Here is a 23,576-nt window from a genome sequence, read left to right on the forward strand (position 1 = left end):
TCCATGTTTTGTGTAATAGGGTCTTCCATGTACTGTTCTTTTTGGGAGTCTTCTTTGTTTGGTGCTGTCTCAGTGCAGGCAGTGGCTGGAGCTACAGATGGAGTGGGAACATTGTCGTGACTGTAAACAAGTGTCACAGCTGCTAGTTCTCTAGACTTGGTGTCGGAGACCGTACAGACCAGTTCACTTGGGTCACTTTGTTCCTTGCCACTTTTTTCATTTGCTTCATGGTAGAGGCGACGCGAGAGTCCATCTGCATTTCCGTTAGCACTAGAAGCCTTGTGAACAATCTCGAAGTTGTAGCCCTGAAGTGTCAGAGCCCATCTACCGAGACGTCCTTGGCAGTTCTTAATGTGCTTCAACCACTTCACAGAAACGTTATCTGTGTACACTGTAAAGAAGTTGTTGGCAAGGTAGGGTCTGAAATGTTTCACAGCTTCTACCAGTGCCAACCCCTCCTTATCTGTGATGTGCCATCTTAACTCATGGCCATGTAGTGTTCTTCCGCCGTATGAAATAGGATGTTCAAGACCATTATCATCCAATTGTGACAATACGTAACCAATGGAATGATCAGAACTGTCTGTTGCTAGAATAAATGGTCTATCAAATCTAGGGAAGGCTAGAATAGGCGGAGAAGAAAGAGCTTTCTTTAAAGTCTTAAATGCATTTTCACATTCAGGTGTCCATTTGAATTTAGAGTCCTTTTTAAGAAGTGCTGATAGGGGATTTGCAATTTTGGCATATGATTTAATAAATTTCCTGTAGTACGAAGTCATACCAAGAAAAGATTTGACTTGTTTCACATTTTTGGGGGGTGGGTACTCGTCAATGGCTTTTGTTTTATCTGGGTTGACTTTGATACCATGTTTTGAGATGACATGCCCGAGATATTCAATCTCACGGTTGCAAATTTGCATTTTGCCGGCTGAAGAGTAAGATTTGCTGAGCTTAGATTAGAAAAGACTTGAGATAAGTGATCGAGGTGTTCTTCAAAGTTGTGAGAAAAGACAAGAATGTCGTCGATGTAAACAAGAGCAATTTTCCAGTTAAGATGTTTCAGAACTTTGCACTTAGATTTTGAAAGGTGATAGGAGAGTTCATTAAGCCAAAAGGTAAACGAGTCCAAGTGTAAACAGATTGATGAGTGACAAAAGCGGCCTTGTGAGCAGTTTCTGGATCAAGTGGTACTTGCCAAAAACCACTCTTAAGGTCAAGAACAGAGAAAATTTCAGCCTTAGCATCAGCAATGGTATCAAAGACGTCAGATATATGGGGAATTGGAAAAGACAATGGTTCCGTGGTCTTATTCAAATCGCGGTAATCTATAGTAAAGCGATATTCGCCATTCTTTTTCTTAACAAGCACCACAGGGCTATTCCATGGCGAATCAGACTCTTCAATGAAACCATGGTCAAGCATTTCTTTGAAACCTGCCGCTCAGTTTCACGGCGCATATCAGGACTTTGTCTGTAGGGAGCTTTCTTAATGGGCTTAGCATTTCCGGTTTCAATTCTGTGGGAGAATAGATTTGTGAGACCTAATTCAGAGAAGTCCTTTGCAAAAGACTTTCTGTTTTTACCAGTGAATATTAAGAGTCTTCTCTTCTGGTCAGAGGTGAGATCAGAGTCATTAAGGTTGATTCCAAGATCTTCTGCAATTTCAATATAGTGCTCATCAGTTAGTGTGTCGGTGTGAATAGAATTGACAGATGCGGGAGCTTCAGAATTTTCAGAAGTAGGAAGATCAGTAACTTGTGTTACATTAGCACAGTTAATTTCAGAAAGAACAGAAACTCTAGCATTAGATTTTAGAAAGACGGGAAGAGCAGTTGGATTCATGAGACGGTACTGTATTTTCCCATCCACAACTGTAGAAAGACATTTGCCTCCTGCCAGTTCATCTTTTACTAGATTCTGTGGCGGCTCACACAGCACAATCTCACCATCCTTAAATTTGTTAGTCTTTAAGGGAAGGATTTAAATTCTGAGTGTGGAGGTATAACATGCGATGTTAGGGTTTTACCAAAATCAGTTTTAGCAAGATCTGGTGAAATTAAGAGATAGTGATTTGGTTAGTGTTTTCCTTGTTAATTGTTATACTGTTAGATTGGAAATTCAGCTGGAATCCTTCTTTCTTCATAAAATCTCTTCCAAGAATGACTGGTTCATGAAGTGTCGAGAAGACATGGAAAGTGTGTTGAAAGGGGGGAAACCATCAATAAGAAAAGAAAGATTGATAGTTCCTAGCACTGAATGGATCTCACCACATACACCATAAATATGAGCAATTTGGGCAGGGTCATACTGAGGGTCTTTAGAAAATTTCTTGACAATATGTTCACTAATACAAGAAATACCAGCACGGAATCAAAGAGTGTTTGGTACCGTTTTGAATGGATTTGAATAAAAGCCCTACAGTTTTGGTCTAGAGAAGAAACTAAAGAAATAGTGGGTTTGACCTCACAATCATTGGTAATGTTAGCACAGGTTGTTTAGAGCACTGCCAAGGAGCCTTATAAGAAGCCATTTTATCTAGAGCACTTAAAAGTCTAAATACTAATACAATGGAAAAAATATATATCTTTACAAAAATTTACTTAGTCTAGTGAAATAAGTTATAATTGTTAAACTAGTTGAAATAATGGTAAGTGAAAATACTCAACTTTAGGTTAAGTTTGCTTTAAACATTTAAGTTTAATTGTAAAACTTGTAATCAAGTTCGAAACTGTACAAAATAATAGAATTTTTCCAGCACTTGCAAAAATGTGTACTCAAAGTTGAGATTATTAAATAAATTTACTGAAAATTTGTGAATATAGCTTGGAAACAACAATTTAATGAAAAACTTTGATTAAATGTGTTCAAATTTTCTACTATCTACCATGAAAATACAACAAAAGTAGATGAAATTGTGCAAAAGCTGTTCTGAATAGAATAAAGTAACAAATCAATTGGTTAACAACAACTGTTTCAAATACACGAGAAACAATATAGCACTAAATGTTGAAATTTCACTTACCAAAATATAGCACTTTAAGAATTTTCAATTGTCTTGATGTTTATCAATCATATCTGTTGTTTTCTGGCTTCTTCTGGTCTTCTTCTGGATGACGGCTCTTCTCTTCAAGTAACAGCTCAAATGCGGTCAGTCCCTGACTTCAGTAGGTTCCTAATTTTAGGTTATGGTGGTTTGTTTTTAGTGTTTATGAAATATCTGCTTTAATTAGCTCTGATCCCTCAATTACATTAACAATTCTAGGGTTGTCTGTTGCAGTTTATTTTATTAGCATTTTGATCCCGAGTTTACTTTCAGCACTTTTTGTTTTCTTCTGATTTTGACATTCAAGTCCACAATAGCACTTTCACAAGTTGTTGTAATTCTTCTTCAAAGTTAGTCCATTTCTCATATGTAATGATCGTACTTCGGATTCTCTCACCACAAATCTGTGACCGTCGGTTCGGCAGCTCCAAATAGTTGTGGGGGGAAATTATGCTCAAGTGGTAACTGACCACCGAAGACCGATCAGTCAACAGATATTTTGGAGTGGGGTCATTGCCCTGTATGGTTGCACAAATGATAAACTCCATGTTTCAGTTCAGTAATTAATTCTTTTATTTTATGATGGACACCAATGTGTAGTTTATGTAATGTTATTTCAATATTTTAGTATAGTCCAGTATTCCAAATGTTATCAAAGTTCTATGTTCAAAATACAGTTAAAGATAAACACATCCAAGACAAGCACCGAAATTGTATTCTATACTGTCAATTTAGTTTAGCGATGTTGCTTGTTCGAAATTACAAAGAAGACTGATTTTAGTTGGAAAACAAATTTTATGTTTCCAAGGACAATCTCCAGGGTAACCATATTAGCCAATAAAAAATTTAAAAGTAATTTTATATTTAAACCAATGAAAATTATTGTAACAAAAAGGTGAAATCATTTACTTAAGAATTTAGAAGTTTACTTAAGAACATGCCTGGGCTTCACACTTAATCAGCCAAGGAAGCCAAGGTGTTTGTTAACAAAAGCACCTAATGCAAAGTGCTAAAAGCAAAATCTGTTTTATAATCAAAAGTGTTTAGAAAGTGATAAAGTAAAAATTTCTGACATGTTTAAGCAGGAAAATAATAAGTTAAGTAACACATGTCCAAGCAAATAATGTTACAAAATAGAAAAATCAATTTTGAATAATTTTTACTTAAATTCACAAGATTTGAAATTAAAATAATAAAATTTTAATTTATCATTAAAATTTTATGAAAGAATTTGGCTGATTTTATAGCCTGGTTACACATCCATGGATGGATTTTTAAATAACTTGGCATAAATGTGTACCACAGTAAGACGACGTGTCGTGCGCAAGACCCAGGTCCGTAGCTCAAAGGTCAAGGTCACACTTAGACGTTAAAGGTCATATTTCAGCATAGTGCATTGATGGACGTGTCCGGTCCATATCTTTGTCATTCATGCTTGGATTTTAAAAATATTGGGCATGGATGTGTACCACAGTAAGACGACATGTCACGCGCAAGACCCAGGTCCGTAGGTCAAAGGTCCTAAACTCTAACATTGGCCATAACTATTCATTCAAAGTGCCATCGGGGGCATGTGTCATCCTATGGAGACAGCTCTTGTTTACTTAGAATTTCAGGTTAATTTTGATGCATTTTCACTATATCTTTGTTTTACGAAATGAATTTGATTCAGTTTTAATATAGTTCTTCCACATCACTGTCCTCATCATATGGCACAAGGTCCATAACTCAGGTACAAATATTTAATGAATTGTGTCCCCTTTTTACTTAAAATTATGTCTCCCACCACACAGTGGTGTGAGAGACATATTGATTTACTCCTCTGTGTGTGTGTGTCAGTCTATCAGTCTGTTTGTCCCAAACCTTGTCCGCACTCTAACATTTCTCATCCGATCTTCATCAAACTTGAACAGAATGTGTTTGCCAATAATTTAAGTCCTCGGCCAAGTTTGATAACTAGCCAAATTGGCCCAGGCACTTCGGAATTATGGCCCTTAAACATAATTACCGATAGGCCGGTTACTCCAATATGTGAATTACCAATAGGCTGCTTACTCCAACATGTAAACAGTATATAAAGACAGACTTACTATTCAGATGATTAGGCAGTTGTGGGAGATGGCTGTTTTCAAAAGCACCCCTAGTTTTAGTTAAAGTTTGATGATATTTCACCATATCTCTGTTAATACCAAATGGATTTGATTTAAACTTGAAATGGTTGTTCCACATCATCTCCAGCATCATATTACTAGAAGTCCATAGCTCTGACACCAATTTGTTATGAATTATGCTCCCTGCACACACACACACACACACTTTATTTGGAATTTCAGGTTCAAGTTGTGTCTCTTTACTCTGTCTTAATTATTACTAAATAGGTTTATTTCAAACTTATTAGTTGTTCCGCACTATTAGCCATGTGATGCACTTGCAGAAATTTTCCATGGATTTTGTCGCTTCTATTTTTAGTTGATAAATTTTACATCTATCAGTGTTATTACTAAATATATTTGACAGTGCTCTGGGTGAGCTATTGTAATTGCTCATTGTCTGGCTTCACCTGGCATCGGTCCGTCTGTGCACAACATCTTCTCTGAAACCAATTGGTGGAAGTTGATGAAACTTGGCCTGGATGCTCCTAAGGAGGCCCTCTTCAGAAATTATTCAAATGGTTCAGCTTTGTTGCATATACGGGTCACCAGAGATAATAACAGAAAAATCATACAACATCTCCTCCTAAACAGCTGGTCAGATTTTAGCTAAAAAGTTTCTGCCTCAGAGAAGTTTATATGTTGTTACGGATCTCTGAGCTGAAACAAATCCCGTATTGAAACAAGAAACAAGAAATCGTGCCAGATTTATGCCTCACTGGAATATTATGCCGTAGACACATGACATGACATCCCTTCAAGTCACATTATACTGACATATACTGACTCTGGGCTGACCAGTCCTAGCACTACCCTCTTATTGTTGTGTGCCAAGCGAGGAAGCTACTAGTACCAATTTTTCACGTCTTTGGTATGACGCGGCCAGGGATCAAACCCTGTGATATTAATGATAATGTCCACTCTCTAACTTGAGTAGTTCTTATCTAAAGATCACAAAACTTAGTAAAAAATGTTAGTGGGCATACTATTTCAGCTAGGTTTGATAATCAGCTGTCTTTGTGACACTGGAGTTATTGCCCATTTTACACCATTCCCCGACCCATTACACTCACAAAAAAGGTTAAAAAAGAATTGAACATTTTTAGCTCTACTGTTTAAAATTTTTCAAAGAGTAGTGTTTTGTTGTCACCTATTCATAGATGTTGTGTCTACATCACAAAAGGTGTGCATATAAGCAGGTTTTTTAACAACCAGGTCAAATGCTTTCAAACTTCAACATCAGATGACGTTACAGGGAAAGTTACAAAATCTTGCTTTTATTTAGTCAAAATTGTGCACCTTACACGTGTAACTAATTTTGGTCAAAGTTTTGCATTTAATCAGGTTTGTCAAAAACTGTTAGGCCTAAAAAAGAAAATTCTTTGTTTCCGGTAACATGCTCAAAAAAATTAGGGTAGGTAGGTCGGAAAATTGTTTTTAGCTCACCTGTCACAAAGTGACAAGGTGAGCTTTTGTGATCGCGCGGCGTCCGTCGTCCGTCGTCCGTCCGTGCGTCCGTAAACTTTTGCTTGTGACCACTCTAGAGGTCACATTTTTCATGGGATCTTTATGAAAGTTGGTCAGAATGTTCACCTTGATGATATCTAGGTCAAGTTCGAAACTGGGTCACGTGCCGTCAAAAACTAGGTCAGTAGGTCTAAAAATAGAAAAACCTTGTGACCTCTCTAGAGGCCATATATTTCACAAGATCTTCATGAAAATTGGTCAGAATGTTCACCTTGATGATATCTAGGTCAAGTTCGAAACTGGGTCACGTGGGGTCAAAAACTAGGTCAGTAGGTCTAAAAATAGAAAAAACCTTGTGACCTCTCTAGAGGCCATATTTTTCATGAGATCTTCATGAATATTGTTTAGAATGTTCACCTTGATGATATCTAGGTCAAGTTCGAAACTGGGTCAGGTGGGGTCAAAAACTAGGTCATTAGGTCTAAAAATAGAAAAACCTTTTGACCTCTCTAGAGGCCATATTTCTCAATGGATCTTAATGAAAATTGGTCAGAATGTTCACCTTGATGATATCTAGGTCAAGTTCGAAACTGGGTCACGTGGGGGTAAAAACTAGGTCAGTAGATCTAAAAATAGAAAAACCTTGTGACCTCTCTAGAGGCCATATTTTTCATGAGATCTTCATGAATATTGGTCAGAATGTTCACCTTAATGATATCTAGGTCAAGTTCAATACTGGGTCATGTTGGATCAAAAACTAGGTCAGTAGGTCTAAAAATAGAAAAACCTTGTGACCTCTCTAGAGGCCATATTTCTCAATGGATCTTCATGAAAATTGGTCAGAATGTTCACCTTGATGATATCTAGGTCAAGTTCGAAACTGGGTCACATGCGGTCAAAAACTAGGTCAGTAGGTCTAAAAATAGAAAAACCTTGTGACCTCTCTAGAGGCCATATTTTTCAATGGATCTTCAGGAAAATTGGTCAGAATGTTTACCTTGATGATATCTAGATCAAGTTCGAAACTGGGTCACGTGGGGTTAAAAACTAGGTCAGTAGATCTAAAAATAGAAAAACCTTGTGACCTCTCTAGAGGCCATATTTTTCATGAGATCTTCATGAATATTGGTCAGAATGTTCACCTTGATGATATCTAGGTCAGGTTCGAAACTGGGTCACGTGGGGTCAAAAACTAGGTCAGTAGGTCTAAAAATAGAAAAACCTTGTGACCTCTCTAGAGGCCATATTTCTCAATGGATCTTCATGAAAACTGGTGAGAATATTCAGCTTGATGATATCTAGGTCAGGTTCGTAACTGGGTCATGTGCGGTCAAAAACTAGGTCAGTAGGTCGAAAAATAGAAAAACCTTGTGACCTCTCTAGAGGCCATATTTTTCACGAGATCTTCTTGAAAATTGGTGAGAATGTTCATCTTGATGATATCTAGGTCAAGTTTAAAAGTGGGTCACGTGCCTTCAAAAACTAGGTCATTAGGTCAAATAATAGAAAAAGCTTGTGACCTCTCTAGAGGCCATATTTTTCAATGGATCTTCATGAAAATTGGTCAAAATTTTTTATCTTGATGATATCTAGGTCACATGTGCTCAAAAACTAGGTCACTATGTCAAATAATAGAAATAACGACGTCATACTCAGTTCAACACTGGGTCTTGTGGGGATAGGTGAGCGATTCAGAACCATCATGGTCCTCTTGTTTTGGAAATTTTTTTTATTAAGGGAGACTTTTCGGAAATTTTTTTTTCTTTCAAAAAATGATTACAAATAAGGGGGTTATGCTTTTAGAGCATCAGTAAGTTGATTACTAACATCACTGGCTATGTTTAAAGCATAAAAAGTGCAGTTTTGCATCTTTTTGTTTAAAAGTTGAAAAAAATATTCTCCAAGGCCATAAAAACATTTAGGGTTGGGCCAAAAATTCAGGGTAGGTTGGGATACCGGAAACATACAATTTTTTTTTACGCCTTACACCAAATGCTTTCAAATTTCACACCTCTTCAGCATATTGAGATTACCTCATTGGGGAAGTTACAAAACTCTTAACTTTTATTTTGTCAGAATTATGCACCTTTTAGAATTAGAAATTTTTGTTAAAGCTTTGCATTTTATGCAGGTTTCTCAAAAACTATTAGGCCAAATGGTAAATCAAATTTCACACTTCTTTGGCATATTGAGATGAAATCACGGGGCAAGTCACATAACTAATGCTTTTATCTTGTCAAAATTATGGCCCTTTTTTCAACATTTTCAAAGTTTGCTAAAGCTTTTGTATAAAACTAGTATCAGGCGGAATGGCTTCAAATGGTTGAGCATGCTGTCATTAGACAGCTCTTTTTCTGTTGTACTCATTTCTGTCAATTTGTAATCCATCCCCCACAGTTTCTTTGGGAAAAAACCTCACCTCCTGAAGAATGTTTCTTAGGTGGTCCTCTTTCCTGTCTTTTCAAGTCTATATCATCTTTACTTGTTGCCATAGCAGCAGAGAGGAAAACTTTAAAAACTTCTTGTAAGAAAGTGCTGGCCTGGTTTTAAAATTATTTCATAGTATTCAGTTATGCTGCAGACACGAAATATGAAGGACAAATTTGACCTTTGAGCTCCATTTGTGACTATGACCTTTAATCCTACCAACCCGATTATTGTGTTTTGTACAAGGTATCATCACCAGCTACCTTTTTACCAAGTATAAAGTCAATGCCTTAAATAGTTTATATTATTTGAAATTTTTTATTTTTATAGGACAAGAACAGCAAGAAAAAGTTTCAGTGGAAGGCCGGAGGATGTTGAAAGGATTGATGGCCTGGCAGAGACTGAGCTGTTAGAAAAAGATGAGATGTATCATCAAAGCTACAGGCAGCAAACAAATGGACATCATTCTCCATCAGGTTATCAGCACCGTCACAATTACTATTATCAGCAAAACCAGGGAAATCGATATGCTGAGTACCAGCATGAACAAGTTCGACAGAATAGAAATTTTATGCCTCATAATCAAAGGCAAAGATCTTACCACAGTAATAAAGAAAATAATAATGATCCTCATAATTTGGATTATTACATGATATCAAAAGATGGAACAGATCGTCGTGATTCTTGGAGTTCAGATGAGCAAAGACATTCTCGTTCACCGCGCAGGTCAAGGCATGATAGTAGAAGGAGAGAAGAGTATCGCAGAAGGAGTTCCTCTCAAAGAAAGCATTCTAACAGTCCAAGAGATTATACAAACACTAGAAGTTCAAGACATTACCGATCTAGAAGTCCAAGAATTCATTCTTCTAGATCTCCTTCAAGAGGCAGGAAAAAGGAAGATAGAAGCAGGTCAAAGTCATCATCTTCATCAAGATCAACCTCAGTAACCTCAGCAACATCAGATGGTTCAGTCAGACGGAAAATATCTCCTGAAAACAGGAAAGTAAAACATAGAAACAGAATTACAGAAAGGGTATCTGAACACAAAAGTAAAAGAACAGTTTACAGGAGAAATTTCTTTCAGTCTACTTCTCGCAGTTATTTTGATAGAAGTCGTTACACATGGAAGAAACCAGAAACAAAGGTTGAAATGACAATTGGAGATCTGACGATGTCTCCAATATCAAGTGATGACTTCAGTCAACGAAGTGAGGAGGCAGAGAGTGAAGGGGACAAGGAAGAAACTGGTATCAGCATACCAAACAGTAATGTCAAGGTAGAGGGTGAAAATAAAACTGGCAACAATATGGAAAGCAAAAAGACAAAGGAAGTAAAACCAGTAAAAGAAATAAGTGATCAAATTGCTACAAATGAAAACACTGTTGCCACAACAGAATGTGAAGCTAAAAATGAACACGAGAAGAATGCATTAGGTGACGAGATGACAAATAAATCTCAAGAAGTGAAAGATGTAACTCAAAAAGATGCAACTAAACAGGAGGCCAAAAGGAATGTAAAGAGAAAGTCTTCCAGTGGAGAATTGAAACATGCAACAAGCGAAAGAAGGCCGTATAGGAAAGATAGCTGCATAGATTACACTAAAGAACATTCAAATCTTAGGAAAAATACTGAAGAGCAGATTAAGACTGGTTGTATTATAGATGAAATGAATTCAGTAAGAAAGGATGAAGGATCTATAAGTGCAAATATCATGAAAGATGTAAAAAACAATGACATATGCAATAAACCCATTAAAATGTTGAAAGAAGAGCAGCCCAAATGTATGCCTAGCAACAACAAATCAGCTGTAAGAGATTCTCTTCTAAATGCTCAAGTTACTGATAATGATAAAAATACAACAGAGGATGAAAAGGCAGAAAAAGTTGAACTTAAGAAAAAAGGAACAGTTGAAGAGCTGAAAGAAACACTTCTCCAAACAAAAAGTATTGGCAATGAAATGATAGATAAGATTGTATCACTTGTAGCAAGCAAATCTAAACACAATGAATCAGATCTTAACATAAATAAAACTCCGTGTAAAGGAAGAAAAGAAAGGAAAACCAGTGAAAAATCAACAGAAAGTAATAAGGATGAAAATTTAGCAGAAAGCAAGAAGGGTAAACATGACAAGTGCTCAAAAGATGAAGTTAGTGGAATAAAGTCAAAGTTTGATGGAAAAATAAAAATTCCAAAAGGCAAAAAAGAAGTGGAAAAATCAGCATTGAAAAATCAAAATACAAAATCTGCACGTGAAGGTAAACAGATGAATAGAGAAAGCACTAAATTATTTCAAGAAAGAAACACTGCAAATATGGGCAAGGAAGTGATGAAGAAGACAGAAAACAAAAGACAAGTCTCCAGCAATGAAAGTACTGATCATGACACTTTCATAGATGATACATTTTTTGACAAAAATATGAAGGAACAAAAACAGAAGGAAAAGTCAATGTCGGGAAGTAAGAGTGTAGAAAAATCTATTGACCAAAATAGTAAAGAAGTTTTAAAGAGGGAATCATTGAAAGAAAGTAATCCAGGTGTTAGCAAACTACATGACAAAAGAAATCATTCACAATCAAAGGCTTGTTCTGATGAAGTTAAACAAAACATACCAAAACATAGACATAATGAAGGACAGTTTACATTACAGTCTGTTATTGAAAAAACATTGGATCAAGCATTCAGCCCTGAATTGAAAAAGTCACCTCCTCCATATACCTCACAATCAAGTGTACAAAATAAAAGCTATTATTTCAGTGGTGGTCTGTCTGCTAAAGAACAGCAGAATGAAGTGCCAAAATTTGATCTAGTAAATACTAGATATGGAAACAAAAATAACAAAAAATTGGATGGATCTAGTAGTTCACAAGGCAGGTCTTCTGATAAAAAGGGAAAAGAAAGCTCTCGCCCTGCACCTACAGATTTAGATCAGTCCAGGTCCCATACTTTAAGTATAAATGAGAAAAAGAAATGTTTTGAAGCACGAATAAAATCAAAGGAAAAAAATAAAAGTGAAGATATGCGACAGTTTGATAGCAATGAACAGTTTGCAAAAAACAATTCTAAAAATGTTGATCCTTTCAGAGATAAGGAACATAAAAAATTACTAGTTTCGCTAGAAAGATTTGATAAAAGCAGTTTTCCACAGAAAAATAGCCCCACAGAGCCCCTGTCAATTAATCAGAGGGAAAGAAGACTTTCTGGAGTTGTGGAAAGTAGTAAATCAAACACAAGAAAGCGCCATGGTAGTGAATCATCTTCACCAGCTGTTGTAAAAGGTAAGTTAATATGAATCACTCTATAATCTCTTCGTATTTATAACTGCAGTGTCTCCTTTTATAACATCCTAGACGTGGTAAAGCTGAGAATGTGTAATGGTTGCCTTTCACAGATTTTATTAACTATTTTAACAGCAGTCTTTAAGTGCCATATGGTGGCTATGAAGTACATTCATTTTAGCTATAATAGAATTCTGCTTAAGCAGGTGCTATGGGGCATTACAGGTCTTGCACATTCCATTAGAAATTCACTCTGCCAACCTGAGTCTGCTACTATGTTGCTTGGTTGCATTCAGAATTTCTATGCTTTAAAAGGATCTTTTGACAGATTTTATTTGTAAAATTTTGTGTGAGTTTGATACTTGGGCATCCAAGATCAAAAACTAGGTCACTAGGTCAAATCATAGAAATCTGGTTAACCTGTTTAAGGCCACATTTTCTACATTTTTCTTCAAAGTTTACAGAGAAAAATCTTTTAATAAAAAATCAGTGTGATATTTGATAGGGGTCATTAGGGTAAGGAAGTAGGTCAGATGAGTGATAGGGTACCTTCATGGCCTAGTTATGTCATCTCATCTCCCTTTTATAATTGTAAACTGCACCATTGATATCTGACAAGCAGTAATCAATGCCTACCTTAATGCTCAATAATTTAAAAAAGAAGTGGTGTGATAATGAAATTGCACAGAATCCCCAAACTGGGCATGAAACCCATGTTTACCTTGCTTGAATACCAATGACTGGTCAGATGCCAATATCTACCCCTTGAATTTGAAATTTAGGAAGTTCATTAAAATTAAGTAGTCATGATGTTGGAATTAAAGCTCGCATTGTAGCTTGCAGTTTAAAAGCCACAAAAAGGGACCTGTTTGTATACAGAATGAATTAACATAAGAAAATTCAACAGGAAGAATTAAATGATATCAAGAATTTAGATGCATTAATGAAATGTAAATAAAGTGATGGAAAAATATTTTAATCTGAACATAAACATGATAAATGTGTTCAATATGTACATATCTGTGAAATATTACAGGTTACATTAGAAAATGTTTTTGAAATGCAGTAAGGATTAGAGAAATATACAAGAATGAAGATCGCGAAACATTATGACGTTCGAGCCACCAACTTTAAAAGTTGAATTCCTCAGTAGTGTTATTTTCACCCTGAAATATCAAAAAGATTAGAAAACTTGTTAGTCACAGTGATATTTTGAAAGATATTTTCATCAACATCTTAAGGGAAATTATTCAGCATTATTGTGTTTATCATTTTGAAGCTTGTTTGTTGAAAACCTTCGCATCTAGAGCACATTATCTATGAGGCAGAGTGGTCAGACATTAGACAGCTGGTCAGTTACAAAAAAGTAATCATTTATTGTTGAAAAAAATGCTGAGAGGTGTTTATTCCTTGCAGATGTTGTCCTACTGTAAACAAAAAGTACACTCAGTATAACACTTGATAATTTGAACGACTTAGAAGTCATTTTTTGTCAAGTTCATCTTACTTTGAAAATTATTATGGTATTATTTCTAAATATTGAAGGCTTCCTTGATTTTAGGAACAATGAACAGGCCAAGCGGTGATGTGTTTATCCCTCTTGGAAAACCATCCGAAAAGAAGCGCAGACTGTCCCAACCCAATCCATCCCGGAACCCAGCAGGCCACATAGTTCATGTTTCACCTGGCTCTAACACAGGAGATATGCCCAAAATAGACAAAGTGGAAACTGAGCCGGTAAAAGAAAAAGAAATAAATTCATTTGCAGAAACAAAAAATAAATTTGAAAACATTGATACCAAAGATCTTACAGAGAAAGTACCACCAGAAGAAAACACTTCTTCAGGACCCAAGAGAAGCTTATTTGGCAAAAACCAAAAAAGAATTTCACATTTCTGTAATCTGGATAAAAATGATGTTAAAAGCCAAGTACTTAAAGTGCCAAAAATTAATTCATCACCTCAGAAAAGTCCTGCATCAAAACGTTCACCACAGAAAAATCCTGCACCAAAACGTCTTAAACACCTATTCAAACAATCCCCAGTGCGAAAATATTCTAAAGTTAGTCCTGTGGTGCAGAAGGAAGTGAACACAGAGAAAAGAACTGCTGCATCTAAGGATACTGGAGGGGTTATTTCACATAATAGCCCAAATACTGAGACCAAACTTGCTGAGGCACAAGTTACGCTGTCTCCAGTTGATAACATCTTTGAGAAAATGAAAGAAACTACTGAAAGAACTGATGAAAAAAGAACCTATGATGACAAATCTAAAACTGCTGTGAAAAGAACACATGATGATAAGCTAAAGAATACAAATGAAAAAAGGAGAAAACATGAGGAAAATGTAACAGAAAGTACTATAAAAAAACACAAAAATGTAGTTAGCTCAGAAGGGACAGAGGAGTACAAAAATGTTAAAGAAGAACAGCAGATTAGAAGAGATACTTTAGAAAAGAAATCAAAGAACAATAAGTCGGAATTAAAAGAGTGCATAGAAAGAAACAGTGTTAAAGAAGATGACAAAAATATATTAACAACATCGAACAGACATAGATCAAATTCTAAAAAAACTAATCCTGAGTCAAAGACTGATGACAAGTTAGACAAGCAGCAAACTTTGAAAGATTCTGCATCACATGTTTCCAAATCTGAGAAGCCAAAACATGGCCAAGATATGAGTTGTTTGGAGGCTCATACAAGGTCTGAAACAGATAATTCTGTATATGATGTTAAAGACAAAGACCATTTTGAAGTTACTAAGAAAAAAATCAAGAAATACAGTGAAAGAAGTAAACCTAAATTGGCTTGTCTACAAACAGGTATACAAGCAGATAAAGAAGTAAGTGTTGATAAGAAAGTGTCAAAAGTTGAAAAAAGAACCATTCATACTGAGGTAACGAAATTGTGTGGGGACAACACCCAAAAAGTCTTAGCAGGTGTAGAAACACAAGAAGAAGGATTTAAAAAGTTTGATAATGTACAGGAACCACAAAATTTAAAAGATCATATATCAAATGTTTCAGAATTTGATCAAGCGAAAAGTGAAGAAGTGAAATGTCCAAAAGGTTGTATAAAGAGTGGGACAGAAGATACCACATGCATTAATGAGTTGACTAGTGTTAGGAAAGACAGAGTCAAACTTGAAGTTTTTAAGAATGAGGTTCAGAAACATGTTGATAAAAAGAAGCCAATATTGCAGAATGAAAAACATGCAAATAAAGAAATAAGAGTTGGTAAAAAAGTGTCTGACAATGAGAAAAAAACTGTTGGTGGTAAGGTGAAAGATTTTTCAAGTGACGCAACTCAGAAATTATTAGGTGATATAGATAGTGTAAGTGAAAATGAAAAAAGTTATTTTGTTGAAAATGTGCATGTGGGTAAAGGCATAAACAACGATAGTATTCTAAACAACAATAAAAAGAATGCAAAGTCATGTGGTATTAAATCTCCAATGATTTATTCATCTCCAGAAAAATTGGATAGTACAGAATATGAAAAAAAAGATGTTAAAGAAATGAAAGTTGAAAAGCACACAGCTAAAGTTGAGAAAAGAAAAGTTGATAAGATAACAAAATTTGTTGGTATAAATTGTGCTACAAGTAATAAAGCAGAGAAAATGTCAGATGGTGCAGAAAATGATGACCAGGATACTAAAGAAAAAGTAAATCAACACACGTTAAAAGATGATAAAACTTACAGTTGTGCATTTGCTGAGAAATCTGAAAATGGTAATGATATAGAAAATGAGTTTGACCAAACTACACATAGTGAGACGGTTAATGCTAAAGAGACAGACAGTCATAAAATTAAAGGTATAGGAGAGGAAATTACACACGATGGCTCTGAATCTGACATGGATGATATTGAACCAATAGAAATGATTGGCTGTTGTTTTATGAATGATGTTGACATTGAAGAGCCTGCTGAAAAGAGTTTGATCTCACATGTTGATGTTGAACACATTGAAACTGACCTTAAAATCAACTATTGTGATGACAATGTATTATTCAGAAACATAGACACTGAAGATGTTTTTGAACATGATAATGAAGTTGACAAAAGGGTTTGTAATGGTGCTGCAAATGAAGACCTTTTGAGTGAAAAGGATACTAAAAATAATTTGGAAAGATATGATGTTTCTAAATGTCAAATGAGTGACATTGTGATTGCAAGTAACTGTAAAAACAAAGTTGACATTAGAAGAGAAACTGGTAGAGAATGTGCTGAATTAAATGAAAACATTTTAGAAAGTAATAAGAACACAGAAAGCACATTTAAGTCACCTGATAAACCAAAAAAAAGTACACCCCGTAAAAGGTTTACTACTCAGTTAGAAAACTTGGGAAAGAAGATGGAAGTTGATATTGAAGGATTAAAAGATAGCGAAGGGACAAAAGCAAAGATGCCAATTAACCAAGACAAAAATGAGAAAAAGATAGAAACAAAATGCAGTTGTGATAATGGTGGTGATGATGATGATGATGATGATGCAGAATTGATTTCCAGTGGAGTTGAGTTAACACCAACAAAAACAATAAAAAAGTCTGCAACAAAAACTACTGAATGGTTACAGAGGGCCAAAAGTACTTTGAAGGTTCCTGCAAGTTTAACGAAATCAAAAAAGGAGTTACATCATACTTCTGCACAGCAGTTTCCCCTAGTGAATCAGACTGAGATCAGTAATGCCCAAGTTACACAACTTAATTCAGTGCAACAGTCTCAGACACAAACGACTTCGACCAATTTTAACCAGCATCAGCAGAAAATTCAAGAAGTACATGAGACTTCAGCTCAGTACTTCCAACCTATTAATCAGAAGCAAACAAACACTTCTCCAGTTGCACAACTACAAAATTCAATGGAGCATTTCCTACCACAAGGTGTTCAGACCAAAAACAAACAAGGAAGGCAGTCATTGATAAACCAAGGGGTGCACCACACTCAGCAGTTCCAGCCTAGAGTTCCTGAGAGACCCAACAGACAGTCATTATGGCAAGGACAGCTAGGGATAGACTATGCTATGCAAGCCAAATCATCAGAGCAAAGTCTGGCTTATCAACAATCTGTCAATTACAACTATGTGATGAACCAGTTAGATTGTAGTTCTGCCAGTGTTCACCAAAACCCTCACCTGAATACTGAAAATGTTATGCAGGAGGTTCCATTTTCTTCCCAAAATGTAGCAAATATACCAATGTTCAATCCACTGACGGCACCCTTGATGAACCAGAATACTCCGGCATCAATGAACCAGGGACAAGTTGATGCAAGGTATCAAACCAAATCACTTGTCAATACAAGTGATTATGCAGGTGTGCCCCTTTCTGTGACACAGTCACAAGGTATACCTGTTGTTTTAGCTGACTGTGTGGGGACTTCTTGGCAATCAGCAAGTACCAGTAATGTGATAACACAAAATTTGAACTACACTGTGGCTCTGCCACCCATTGAAATGCCAGGAGTGCAGGAACCAGTAAGACCAAATCAGAGTACACATTCTAGGGAACCAGCTTCAAGACAGAAGACCAGTCCACCTAGGGCAATCTTCTTTAAACATTTACCAGATACAGCCGGACAGTTAATGACAGAAGCAGCAGTAGAAGAAAAGAGAAAAAAGCTGTATAGAGAACTATGTGATCTGGACAACATTAACTCTGGAGATGGTAAGTCATCCCATATTATAGTGCCTAATAAAAGGGAGCTTCAAAGCTGATAGGTAAAGGTTGCTGATTTTGACCCTCTCTTCTGTCAGTTTTGAAACCTGGCTTCTTTTATGTGTTGAAGTCATCCAGCTAGCTTGCAGGTTTGTGGTTCTACTGAGGTGCATGAAATAATGCACTAAGGGGCACCTGTGGTCTTTCTTCACCATGAAAATCTGGAATGTTGCCGTGTGATCTATGATTGTGTTTATGTGATATTAAACCCAACAAAAATGAACATAATGAACACAGTATCAAAATTTTGAAAAAAAAAGAGCAAGGTTAATAAAATTTCAAAAATTTTAGACCAGTGCTAAAGTTGATATAATACTGATATAGATGAAGCTCCGTACTAAGGGGCTATAGAAATGCCCTCTGTCCGTCTGTCTGTCCGCAAATTTGGATCTTGCGATAACTCAAAAAGTATTAAAGCTAGGTTCATAAAACTTGGTGTGTGTATAGAGGGCAATATGTAGATTATGCCTTACATGACATGTTTGTAGGTCAAAGGTCAAGGTAGCTATTGAAGGTCAAGTGAAAATGTTTTCTGCTCCATTACGTTTATATGCATTGATTGCTTTTCTTAGTGCTGCACACAAATGTTCCCCATGATGAGACAACTTGTCAATGCTGCTTTGCAGGACCTATGCTTGTCAGTTAAAGGTCAAGGTCAATATTCAAGGTCAAGTAAAAATTTGTCTCTGCTCCATTACTTTTAATTGCATTGATGGATATTTTTCAGTACTAGACAGAAATGTTCCCCATGATTAGACTATGTGTTGTGCACATGATTCATGGTTGTCAGGTCAAGGTTATTATTGAAGGTCAAGTAAAATTGTTTTTTCACTGGTAGGAGACTTCTGTATTGCAACTGCAATACTTGGTCACTTGTTTGCATATTTGTTTTTGCTTGCCTGACTTGAAAGTGGCTTTTTTATTATTTACACATTATAACACAAGTGGTTATATCGCTCCATACGACATAGAACCCATTAAATTACACTATGTTTACTTTTCATTTGAAATTACAGAAAGTACATTCTAAATCATAAAAAATGAATTTACACAAAATCTGGAGAATGTTGTGCCCTTTTTAGCTCACCTGAGCAATGCTCAGGTGGATTTTTCTGATCGCTCGATGTCCGGCGTCCGTCGTCTGGCGTCTGTCGTCTGTCGTCCGTCGTCTGTCAACATTTAGCTTGTGTATGCGATAGAGGCTGTATTTTTCAATTAATCTTCATGAATATTGGTCAGAATGATAACCTTGATGAAATCTAGGCCGAGTTCGAAAATGGGTCATCTCGGGTCAAAAACTAGGTCACTAGGTCAAATCAAAGAAAAACCTTGTGTATGCGATAGAGACTGTATTTTTCATTTAATCTTCATGAATATTGGTCAGAATGATAACTTTGATGAAATCTAGGCCGAGTTCGAAAATGGGTCATCTCGGGTCAAAAACTAGGTCACTAGGTCAAATCAAAGAAAAACCTTGTGTATGCGATAGAGGCTGTATTTTTAGCCCACCATCATGATGATGGTGGGCTATTAAAATCACTCTGCGTCCGTGGTCCGTCCGTCCGTCATTCCGTCCGTCCGTCCGTTAACAATTTCTCGTTATCGCATCTCCTCAGAAACTACTGGGGGGATTTTGACCAAACTTTGTCAGAATGATGTATTGGTACCCTAGTTGTGTCCCCCTGAAAATCAGACTGGTTCAACAATTTTTGAGTGAGTTATGGCCCTTTGTTTATTTCTATAATTTATATAGATTTATATAGGGAAAAACTTTGAAAACCTTCTTGTCCAAAACCACAGAGCCTAGGGCTTTGATATTTGGTATGAAGCATCATCTAGTGGTTCTCTACCAAGATGATTCAAATTATTTCTCTGGGGTCAAATATGGCCCCGCCCTGGGGGTCACATGGTTTATATAGACTTATATAGGGAAAAATTTTGAATAACCTCTTGTCCAAAACCACATGGCCTAGGGCTTTGATATTTTGTATGTGACATCATCTAGTGGTCTTCAACTAAGATTGTTCAAATTATACCCCTAGGGTCAAATATGGCCCCGCCCTGGGGGTCATATGGTTTACATAGACTTATATAGGGAAAAACTTTAAAAATCTTCTTGTCCAAACCACAAAGCCTAGGGCTTTGATACTTGTAATGTAGCTCATCTAGTGGTTCTCTACCAAGTTTGTTCAAATTATCCTCCTAGGGTTAAATATGGCTCCGCCCGGGGGTCACATGGTTCATATAGACTTATATAGGGAAAAGCTTTTAAATGTTCTTGTCAGTAACTACAACATTCAAACTTGGACCACATGTATATTTTTGAGTGGCAAGATGAACCTTGACATGTTGACCTTGATTTTGACCTAGTGACCTACTTTCACATTTCTGTAGCTACAGCCTTCAAATTTGGACCACATGCATAATTTGTGCACTGGAAAAAACTTTGACCTTTATTTTGACCTAGTGACCTACTTTCACATTTTTTGAAGGTACAGGCATCATATTTGGACCATATGCATAGTTTCGTGTTTCAAAATGAAATTTGACATTGATTTTGACCTAGTGACCTACTTTCACATTTCTCAAGCTACAGCCTTCAAATTTTGACTACATGCATAGTTTTGTGTACCGAAAAAACTTTGACCTTGACATTGACTTAGTGACCTACTTTCAAATTTTTGAAGGTACAGGCTTCAAATTTGGACCACATGCATAGTTTTGTATTCTGAAATAAAATTTGACCTTGATTTTGACCTAGTGACCTATTTTACATTTCTCAAGCTACAGCCTTCAAATTTGGACCACTTGCATAGTTTTGTGTACTGAAATGACCTTTGACCTTTACATTGACCTAGTGACCTACTTTCACATTTTTAAGGTACAGGCTTCAAATTTGGACCACATGCATAGTTTTGTATTCCGAAATAAAATTTGACCTTTATTTTGACCTAGTGACCTACTTTCACATTTTAGAAAGTACAGGCATCAAATTTGGACCATATGCATAGTTTCATGTTTCAAAATGAAATTTGACATTGATTTTGACCTAGTGACCTACTTTCACATTTCTCAAGCTACAGCCTTCAAATTTGGACTACATGCATAGTTTTGTATTCCGAAAAAACCTTTGACCTTGACATTGACTTAGTGACCTACTTTCACATTTTTGAAGGTACAGGCTTCAAATTTGGACCACATGCATAGTTTTGTATTCTGAAATAAAATTTGACCTTGATTTTGACCTAGTGACCTACTTTTACATTTCTCAAGCTACAGCCTTCAAATTTGGACCACTTGCATAGTTTTGTGTACTGAAATGACCTTTGACCTTTACATTGACCTAGTGACCTACTTTCACATTTTTAAGGTACAGGCTTCAAATTTGGACCACATGCATAGTTTTGTATTCCGAAATAAAATTTGACCTTGATTTTGACCTAGTGACCTACTTTTACATTTCTCAAGCTACAGCCTTCAGATTTGGACCACATGCATAGTTTTGTGTACCGAAACAAACTTTGACCTTTACATTGACCTAGTGACCTACTTTCACATTTTTGAAGGTACAGGCTTCAAATTTGGACCACATGCATAGTTTTGTATTCCGAAGTAAAATTTGACCTGGATTTTGACCTAGTGACCTACTTTTACATTTCTCAAGCTACAGCCTTCAAATTTGGACCACTTGCATAGATTTGTGTTGTGTACAGAAATGAAATTTGACCTTGAGCTAGTCAGTAAGTCTTGAAATTTGGAACACTCAAAAATGGCACATTGGTGGGCGCCAAGATCACTCTGTGATCTCTTGTTCAATTAATCTTCATGAATATTGGTCAGAATGATAACCTTGATAAAATCTAAGCCGAGTTCGAAAATGGGTCATCTCGGATCAAAAACTAGGTCACTAGGTCAAATCAAAGAAAAACCTTGTGTATGCGATAGAGGCTGTATTTTTCAATTAATCTTCATGAATATTGGTCAGAATGATAACCTTGATAAAATCTAAGCCGAGTTCGAAAATGGGTCATCTCGGGTCAAAAACTAGGTCACTAGGTCAAATCAAAGGAAAACCTTGTGTATGCGATAGAGGCTGTATTTTTCAATTCTTCTTCATGAATATTGGTCAGAATGATAACCTTGATGAAATCTAGGCCGAGTTCGAAAATGGGTCATCTGGGGTCAAAAACTAGGTCACTAGGTCAAATCAAAGGAAAACCTTGTGTATGCGATAGAGGCTGTATTTTTCAATTCTTCTTCATGAATATATGAATGATAACCTTGATGAAATCTAGGCCGAGTTCGAAAATGGGTCATCTCGGGTCAAAAACTAGGTCACTAGGTCAAATCAAAGAAAAACCTTGTGTATGCGATAGAGGCTGTATTTTTCAATTGATCTTCATGAATTTTGGTCAGAATGATTGCCTTGATGAAATCTAGGCCGAGTTCGAAAATGGGTCATCTCGGGTCAAAAACTAGGTCACTAGGTCAAATCAAAGAAAAACCTTGTGTATGCGATAGAGGCGGTATTTTTCAATTGATCTTCATGAATTTTGGTCAGAATGATTACCTTGATGAAATCTAGGCAGAGTTCGAAAATGGGTCATCTGGGGTCAAAAACTAGGTCACTAGGTCATATCACGTAAAACCTTGTGTATGCGATAGAGGCTGTATTTTTCAATTGATCTTCATGAATTTTGGTCAGAATGATTGCTTTGATGAAATTTAGACCAAGTTCGAAAATGGGTCATCTGGGGTCAAAAACTAGGTCACTAGGTCAAATCAAAGAAAAACCTTGTGTATGCAATAGAGGCTGTATTTTTCAACTGATCTTCATGAAATTTAGCCAGAATGATTACCTTGATAAAATCTAGGCTGATTTCGAAAATGGGTCATCTGGGGTCAAAAACTAGGTCACTAGGTCAAATGGAAGAAAAACATTGTGTATGCAATAGAGGATGTATTTTTCAATTGATCTTCATGAAATTTGGTCAGAGTGATTGCCTTGATGAAAACTAGGTCAGTTTTGAATATGGGTTATCTGAGGTCAAAAACTAGGTCACTAGGTCAAATTAAAGAAAAATCTTGTGTATGCGATAGAGACTGTTTTTTTCAGTTGATATTTATGAAATTTGGTCAGGTTGATTGCCTTAATGAAATCTAGGTCGAATTTGAATATGGGTCATCTGAGGTCAAAAACTAGGTCACTAGGTCATATCACGTAAAAACCTTTTGTATGCGATAGAGGCTGTATTTTTCAATTGATCTTCATGAATTTTGGTCAGAATGATTGCCTTGATGAAATTTAGACCAAGTTCGAAAATGGGTCATCTGCGGTCAAAAACTAGGTCACTAGGTCAAATCAAAGAAAAACCTTGTGTATGCAATAGAGGCTGTATTTTTCAACTGATCTTCATGAAATTTAGCCAGAATGATTACCTTGATAAAATCTAGGCTGATTTCGAAAATGGGTCATCTGGGGTCAAAAACTAGGTCACT

General features: G+C 36.2%; 1 protein-coding gene across 3 annotated transcripts in view; it reads left to right on the forward strand.

Annotated features, from left to right (window-relative positions):
- LOC123564337 (uncharacterized) overlaps positions 1–23,576 on the forward strand; it is a 66,308-nt gene that overhangs the window by 37,001 nt on the left and 5,731 nt on the right. For all 3 annotated transcript variants that reach the window (XM_045357844.2, XM_045357845.2, XM_045357843.2), the window contains 2 exons: positions 9,417–12,361; positions 13,923–18,026. In XM_045357844.2, coding sequence (XP_045213779.2) covers positions 9,511–12,361; positions 13,923–18,026 — 6,955 coding nt within the window. In that variant the 5' untranslated portion in view covers positions 9,417–9,510. The remainder of the gene's footprint in view (positions 1–9,416; positions 12,362–13,922; positions 18,027–23,576) is intronic.

The sequence above is a fragment of the Mercenaria mercenaria genome, chromosome 2 (assembly GCF_021730395.1).
Source record: "Mercenaria mercenaria strain notata chromosome 2, MADL_Memer_1, whole genome shotgun sequence".
NCBI classification, from domain to species: Eukaryota; Metazoa; Mollusca; class Bivalvia; order Venerida; family Veneridae; genus Mercenaria; species Mercenaria mercenaria.